The sequence below is a fragment of the Bombina bombina genome, unplaced genomic scaffold, assembly GCF_027579735.1.
Source record: "Bombina bombina isolate aBomBom1 unplaced genomic scaffold, aBomBom1.pri scaffold_1969, whole genome shotgun sequence".
In the NCBI taxonomy this organism is placed as follows: Eukaryota; Metazoa; Chordata; class Amphibia; order Anura; family Bombinatoridae; genus Bombina; species Bombina bombina.
Window position 1 is genome coordinate 18,829 of NW_026510706.1, and position 7,931 is coordinate 26,759.

The 7,931-nt window shown below is 52.4% G+C and overlaps 1 protein-coding gene across 2 annotated transcripts; it reads left to right on the top strand.

Moving 5' to 3' along the window:
* The first annotated feature begins 489 nt into the window (after positions 1–489).
* On the top strand, positions 490–6,762 carry LOC128643329 (uncharacterized). 2 transcript variants are annotated; one of them, XR_008399813.1, is made up of 2 exons: positions 490–5,043; positions 5,894–6,762. XR_008399813.1 is itself a non-coding variant. In XM_053696261.1 (2 exons), the coding sequence occupies exons 1-2, from the start codon at positions 522–524 to the stop codon at positions 6,469–6,471; spliced, it is 2,466 nt and encodes an 821-aa protein (XP_053552236.1). In that variant the 5' UTR covers positions 490–521; the 3' UTR covers positions 6,472–6,762. The 2 variants fall into 2 exon arrangements, 1 of the variants encoding a protein (XP_053552236.1); XM_053696261.1 differs by having other exon boundaries at positions 490–2,409.
* Positions 6,763–7,931: the final 1,169 nt, after the last annotated feature.

Sequence of the window (7,931 nt, forward strand, 5' to 3'; positions counted from 1 at the left end):
TGTGTACTGTGTATGTGCATGTGTACTGTGTGTAATGTGTGTATGTGTACTGTGTACTGTGTGTAATGTGTGTGTGTGTGTGTGTGTGTGTGTGTGTACTGTGTGTGTGCATGTGTACTGTGTGTAATGTGTGTGTGTGTGTGTACTGTGTATGTGCATGTGTACTGTGTGTAATGTGTGTGTGTGTGTACTGTGTATGTGCATGTGTACTGTGTGTAATGTGTGTGTGTGTGTGTGTGTACTGTGTATGTGCATGTGTACTGTGTGTAATGTGTGTGTGTGTGTGTGTGTGTGTACTGTGTATGTGCATGTGTACTGTGTGTAATGTGTGTGTGTGTGTGTGTACTGTGTATGTGCATGTGTACTGTGTGTAAAGGAAATGTAAGGCAAATTGCCTGGAATGCACATAAGGGTTAAGGCCAAGACGGAGGAGGGGAGTGTTGTGTTGTGTGTGTGAAACAATGTTGCAGAAAGAGAGGAGGGGTTCCAGCTTACCTTTTTAAGCCCAGTACAGGAAGCACATGTCCTCTTTCTGCTGTTTTTCTCAAAGTTTTCACATGAGACGTTCAAGGAGATCTAAAGCACCTCCAAAGCGAATCATGGAGGCTGGGGAGGAACCTGCAGAGAGAGAAGTTGTTGAAGACAGCGATGAAGCAGCTGAGTGGATCCCTCCATCGCCAGAAACGGTGGGTCGAACCCCTTTACTTCCCTCCCTTTCCCCTTCACTTGATCAATCCTCCGGGGAGGTTGGGGGTAGTGGTGGGGAGATTTCAGATAGGGCCCTACTGGAGGTGCTGGCATTAGTGAGCAATATGGGGGGTAGTGCTGGGCATCCAGATGGCGCGTCTGAGCCCGTCGGCCATGCGGCCGGGAGTGAGCCCTCTTTTCGGGGGGTTAGTTCTGACATAGGCCCCAATTTAGTTACCACGTCGGGCCCTGCCGGGCCCGTTTCTGGCCTTCGCAGGCCCACATGTCCCCCTAAAGTAGCCGGTAAAGCGGGGGTCCCCGCTAGGCCCGCTATGCGGTCTACAGCCGCTAGCTCCTCTGTCCCCTGCTCTCCGGTCCCCCTGGCTGGGCCTCCCTCCCCTCGCGTGGTCGCGGCGGGCCCTTCTCGGCCTTGTGGCGTTCCGGTCCCCGGCCCCTACGGGCCTTGCTCTTTTGCCCCAATAGTTGGTAGTTTTAGTGGGAGCAGTTCGGCCTTACCTCCGACGTCGTCTCCGGTGTCTCAGGACTCCATCGCGGCCGCGGTATCCCTTTTCCAGATGTGGGCATCTTCTTTGTCGGGGTCTCCGGGTGCGTCCCACGTGGTCCTTGGTCCTCCGGCGGTGGTTGCGCAGGCTCCCGCGTCGACTGTTCCTCCATCGGCGGCGACTTCCGGTTTGCGGTCCTCCGAGGGCGGGACTTCCGGTGACGTCATTTCCGATGACGTCACTGCCGGTCCCGCCATTTGTCAGCGGTCATCGAAGCGGAGCAGGTCGAGTTCCCCGCGCGGCGTCCAAGGTAAGAGAGGAGTGCCGCGGGGGGGAACTTATGCTCCGGGGGGCAATTCTGCTGATGCAATGGGGTCTACAGGGGCAGCACTTGTGGGGGTTGATCTTCACGAGGGGGCTAATGGTGAATCAATGGAGGAATTACCTCAGGGGGGGCATTTCTCTGGCCAAATGAACCCGGGGGTCCCTGTTGGAGGCCCCCGTGGGCAGGTTGCAAAGGGTATTACGGCCCGGCAAAGGGCAAAGGCCCCGTCGGGCAGTAATCCTCGTCAAGGGGCAAAGGCCCCATTGGGCAATTATAAAGGTGTCGCAGCACCTATTGGGCACGCTAGGAGTATGCCTAAGAGCGCTGGCAGTAATAGTGAGGTTTCTTTGGGCAAAGGCGGCGCCCGTGCAGGCGGCGCTTTTGGCGCGCAAATTAGTGGGAGTGTAGGGGCTAGGCCTCAGGCTCCGGGCGCATCCCCGGCAGCAGCGAGGAAGGTAGTAACTAGGTCTTCTACCAAACATGGTTCACCAGAACAGTTTCAGAGTTTAGATTTAGCGGTTGCATCCACTAGACGTAAGAAAGCCACCCCTATCACTCAGAAGTCAGTACATTTTAGTGAAGAGATAGAGGACTTTACAGAAGATGAGCAGGGTGTGTATGATGATGTTGCAAGTGGCGAAGATAACCATGATGTGTGTGAGGGGATGCATGAACGGTCTGGGCACAGGGGGAGGGGTAGAGCAGACCTTCCCCTTCGTGGTACTCCTCTCTGGCAATCTCTTTTGCAGGAAAGCGACATGGCTACGTCAGGAGATTCAGGCAGCGGGTTGGAGAGAGGTGCTGAGAGCGGCCAGGACTCCATGGAGTCAGAGGATGAGCGTCCTTCTACTTCGGGAGTCGTGGCGATTCCAAACAGGACTGGTGTGAGAGATGGTGAGTCCTCAGTTTCAGTGGGGTTGCGGGGTTTTACCTCATCCTCGGATGATTCTGGGTCAGAAAATGACAAGGAACTGGGGTTGCATGGGAAGGGCAATAAAAGAATGTATAAGATGCTTAGATGGTTAACTGATGAGAAGAGATCAGAAAAAGGGGGTTTGCGTGACCGTCATGACTATATTGCCTCTGGTAGGTCCGACAGGGCTGCCCCACCCAGACTTCGCATAAGTGGGGTGGGGAGGCCTGTTAATCGGAAGGTGGCACTCCAAGGGGATACTAGATCCTGGTCTTCTTATGATCTGCACGAGCATTTGAAGACTAAGACAGTACGGAGAATTCAAGAGGGTAAATTTGTTAACATCTTCGAGCTCTCGGTGGAAGCCCTAAGGCAGAAAGCGAGAGCGGAGGATGGGACAGGCCCCAAGAAGTACCAGCGCCCAGATACATTTCACGAATGGCGCCGGTGTTTCAGGATCTATGCGTCCTGCTATTTGCAAAAATGGCCGGACCAGTGTTTAGCCGTGTTGAAATACATGGAAAACATGGAGATCATTGCTGATAATTATCGCGATGGTGCCTGGCGGGATTACGATGAGGAGTTCCGCAGAAAGATGGTGGGTAATCCACTATTGGATTTCGGGTGCGTAGAAATGCAACTCTGGGCCCGGCTGGGTCCCGAGAAATCACTAGGTACTGCGGGGGCCCCGGCGGGTGCAACGCAGTTTCGACCCGCAAATAGATTTCGCAGACGCCCAGCTGGGGTTTGTTGGAAATTCCAGGACAAGCAATGCACGTTGGGAACCGCGTGTTCCTTTCGGCACGCTTGTCGCATCTGCGGGGGATTTCACCCTGCCGCGGACTGCGTTAAAAAAGGGGAGAGACAGGACAGGACTGGGCCAAGAGGCCCTGCTGTCGCTAAGAGCGGACACCCCGCTGAAGGTGGCCGCAATTAGTAAGTGGCTCACGCTATACCCCGATAGGGTAACGGCGGCCTTGTTGGAGTCAGGGCTCCGGGAAGGTTTTGTTATCCCCGTACAAGGTCCGGTTTCGGGTGCGGCTTCTCGCAGGAACCTGAAATCTGCCTCCCTTTTCCCGGAGGTATTAAAGGAGAAATTGGGTAAGGAAGTTTCACTGGGTAGAATGGCTGGCCCGTTTAGGGAAAAACCTATGCCGGGATTGGTTATCTCGCCTCTAGGGGTCGTGCCCAAGAAAGACCCAGGAAAGTTTAGGATGATACAACATCTCTCATACCCAAAGGGAAAGTCAGTCAATGACGCCATTCCTCAGGACTTAAGTACCGTATATTACCAGTCATTTGATGATGCCTTGCAAGTAGTACGCAGATCGGGTCATGGGGCTTTACTGGCCAAGCTTGACATCGAGTCTGCTTTCAGACTCTTGCCGATTCACCCCGCATCATTTTACTTAATGGGTTGTTTTTTCAACGGACACTATTATGTTGACCGTTGTTTGCCCATGGGGTGTTCCATTTCCTGCGCCTATTTTGAGGCGTTTAGTTCCTTCTTGCATTGGGCCGTGGCGGAAGTGACAGGAGAGGATAGGATTGCTCACTACTTGGACGACTTTCTCCTGGTCGGCAGACAGGGGTCTAGGGACTGTGAGCTGCTCCTTTACGCCATGCGGCTGTTGATGGAGAAATTTGGAGTCCCCTTAGCAGAAGACAAATCGGAGGGCCCTTGCACTTGTCTAACTTTCCTGGGTATCGAAATTGATTCGGTAGCCCAGGAATGTAGGCTTCCGGTTGATAAGGTACAGAAGATGTTGGCAGCAGTCAGGAGCCTCGCAGCGGCGCAGTTTTGCACGCTGAAAGAGCTCTAATCGGTTTTGGGTCTGCTCAACTTTGCAGGGAGGGTCATCCCGATGGGGAGGATTTTCCTGAAAAGAATGGAGCGCTTGTTGCCGGGAGTTACTTCCCCTAAGGCCAAACTAATGGTTAATAGTGACATGAGGGAAGACCTCCGTGTCTGGGATCTGTTCCTCAGGGATTTCAATGGGATCTGTATTTGGAGAACCCCCCAGACTCCGGCGCGAGAACTGCACCTCTTTACTGATGCTGCTGGGGGTTTTGGATACGGCGCCTATCTCAATGGCGAGTGGAGCGCCGAACCTTGGCCGGCAGAGTGGGCGGCCAGGGGCCTGACCAGGAACCTGTGCCTTCTAGAGCTTTTCCCCATTCTGGTGGCGTTGGAGATCTGGGGGGACAAGCTCGAGAACCGCTCCGTCATTTTTTGGACGGACAATTTGAGCGTGGTTTACGCCATTAACGGTCTCTCTTCGTCCTCACCACCAGTAATTCGATATCTGAGAATTCTGGTTTTGAGATGCCTCAAGCGGAACATTGAGTTTCGGGCTAGGCATGTCCCAGGAGTTAAAAACGTTATTGCTGATGCACTATCTCGCTTTCAATGGGAAAATTTTAGGAAATGTGCTCCTGAGGCTGCCACTCATGGCTTTCCCTGTCCCCCTTTTCTTTGGCAGGTGGCTTTGGATGGCAGTCCCTGATTCCGGTGCTTAAGGCGTCCCTGGCACCTTCCACTTGGAAGTCCTATATAAGGTACTGGGAAGAATGGGTATTCTTCTGCGATGTCCAAGGATTTCCTTCTTGTGCTGGTGAGCAGGACTGGCTATTGCGCTGGCTCGCGGAGCTTAGGGCTAAGTTAGCTAAGAAAGGGGCGGTATCCGCGCGGTTGGCGGCGGTGTCCTTTTTCTGTAAACTATTCACGCTGACGGACTCTTCCAAAACGTTTTTGATTCGTCAAATACTGAGGGGTTGGGGAAGGTCGGAAGTGCGGCGTCCAGACGTTAGGGAACCCATAACGGCGGACAGGTTGGTCCTCCTGCTTCGTGTTTTACCGGAGGTATGTTCCTCAGACTACGAGGTGCGGCTTTTTTCAGCGGCGTTCGCCATGGCGTTTCATGGTGCTCTCCGAGTGGGGGAATTGGTCCCCCAGTCTAAGTTGGCGAAAGTGGGTGGCGTCCTGGCGGAGCACGTCAGGTTTACGGATAATGGGGTATTACTTTTCATCCCTCGATCGAAAGTCGATCAAGATGGTAGGGGGACCTGGCTGTCGCTACCCGCGCATGCGGGTTCCGCCTGCTGCCCTAGTGCACTGTTGAAGACCTTCTCGGACAGGCGTCCAGTGGGTGCGGTTAGATTTTTAATTCATCAGGATGGTACCCCCCTGACGAGGTTTCAATTTCGGAAGGTTTTGGGGTGGGCGGCTAAAAAAGTGGGCTTGAATCCCAATACTATAGCTCCTCACTCCTTTAGGGTTGGAGCTGCTACGACGGCGGCGACTTTAGGCTGGTCGGCTGACCGCATAATGGCGCTTGGGAGGTGGAAGTCTAAGAGGTATCAGATTTACGTTAGGCCACTTATATCCCAATGTTAATATTTGCTGGTTGATAATGTTGCACACTGCGTTGCCATTATATGCCCTAACTCTTGTTTCTATTGCAGGGCCTAGAAGTGGGCCACTTCGTGCCTGGATCGTTGGGCACTCGTTCGTACACTGGGCGGCTATCCGAGCGGCATCGCAACCTGGAGGGCAGCAGCTTGGGTTCTCATTCTCCAGGGTGGTAGTTAGGTGGTTAGGGAGGAGAGGCCTTTGCTGGGCAGATCTGCCTGGGTTACTGCAATCCGCCATGAGGCGGTGGGAGAAACCCCATGTGCTGATCATCCACTTAGGTGGAAATGATCTCGGCTCAATTCCCGGCCGGGACTTGAGCGCAGTGATCCAATCAGATCTGCGCACCTTTAAAGCTTGGTTGCCTGGTGTGAGAATGGGCTGGTCAAACATTATACCGAGGTTGACGTGGAGACACATGGCCAATCATAGGGCAGCGTTCCAAGTTCGCAAGAAGCTCAATAGAGATGTTAGGAAGCTTATGTGCGAGCTAGGTGGTTTTGTTGTGGAACACAAGTTCATTACGGCCGCTGACCGTAGCCTGTACCGAGGCGACGGGGTCCATCTTACGGACCATGGCATGGACCTGTTTATTGAAGATATACGTCAGTCCCTACTCCTATTTGTGTGAGTTGGGTGGCGGCGAGAGTGGCCCTTGATATTCGGGCGATCTCGTGGCGGGTGGACAGTGTCCGGGGGCAGGATGTGATCGAGGTAGAGTGACGGCACTTCCGGCCAGGGATGAAGTCCCCAGACGCGCGTCTGGGGTGTTCCCTGCCCGTGTGATTACGATGCCGAGAATTCCCTGTTTTATAGTATTGAGCTACGCTCTGCTTCTTCTCCTGCGCCCTGGTACTGCCCATCTTGTTAGCATGGGTTACTACGTTTTAGCTAGTACCTGATTGCCGCCCCCCTGGTCCATGTTTATTCAGACGGTCGTTAGTTCTTGTGTTGCCACAATAAACGTGACCTGCGGGTTTTTCTCTAACCATAAAAAGTTGTTGTGTCGTTATTTTGTGTGTTATTTATTTCTACGTTTAGAAACTAAGTTGAGTTTATGTTAAACCAAGAATGTATATAGTTATAAGTTATTCTTTCCACAGAGGAGGATATGGCATTTAATCCCTTAAGGAAATGTAAGGCAAATTGCCTGGAATGCACATAAGGGTTAAGGCCAAGACGGAGGAGGGGAGTGTTGTGTTGTGTGTGTGAAACAATGTTGCAGAAAGAGAGGAGGGGTTCCAGCTTACCTTTTTAAGCCCAGTACAGGAAGCACATGTCCTCTTTCTGCTGTTTTTCTCAAAGTTTTCCCCACCCTTCCCTCCCTTTGTTTATTATTTTGCAATCAGTAGGGGGATCCGTCCTTATGGTGGTCCCCAGGGACTAGGGCTATCCGAAGGCTTGATGAGGGCTAGCCAGCCTATTTCTGTAAGTCCAAGGACGTTAAGTTTCAGCTCCCCAGGTATTTCAATCTGGTTTACGCACCTTTTTGATCCTGGCCCTTACTGGTACGGAGTGGTGGTTTGCACCCTGGGCTGGCGGGTGGACAGTGTCCGGGGGCAGGATGTGATCGAGGTAGAGTGACGGCACTTCCGGCCAGGGATGAAGTCCCCAGACGCGCGTCTGGGGTGTTCCCTGCCCGTGTGATTACGATGCCGAGAATTCCCTGTTTTATAGTATTGAGCTACGCTCTGCTTCTTCTCCTGCGCCCTGGTACTGCCCATCTTGTTAGCATGGGTTACTACGTTTTAGCTAGTACCTGATTGCCGCCCCCCTGGTCCATGTTTATTCAGACGGTCGTTAGTTCTTGTGTTGCCACAATAAACGTGACCTGCGGGTTTTTCTATAACCATAAAAAGTTGTTGTGTCGTTATTTTGTGTGTTATTTATTTCTACGTTTAGAAACTAAGTTGAGTTTATGTTAAACCAAGAATGTATATAGTTATAAGTTATTCTTTCCACAGAGGAGGATATGGCATTTAATCCCTTATGTGTGTGTGTGTACTGTGTATGTGCATGTGTACTGTGTGTAATGTGTGTGTGTGTGTGCTGTGTATGTGCATGTGTACTGTGTGTGTGTGTGTGTACTGT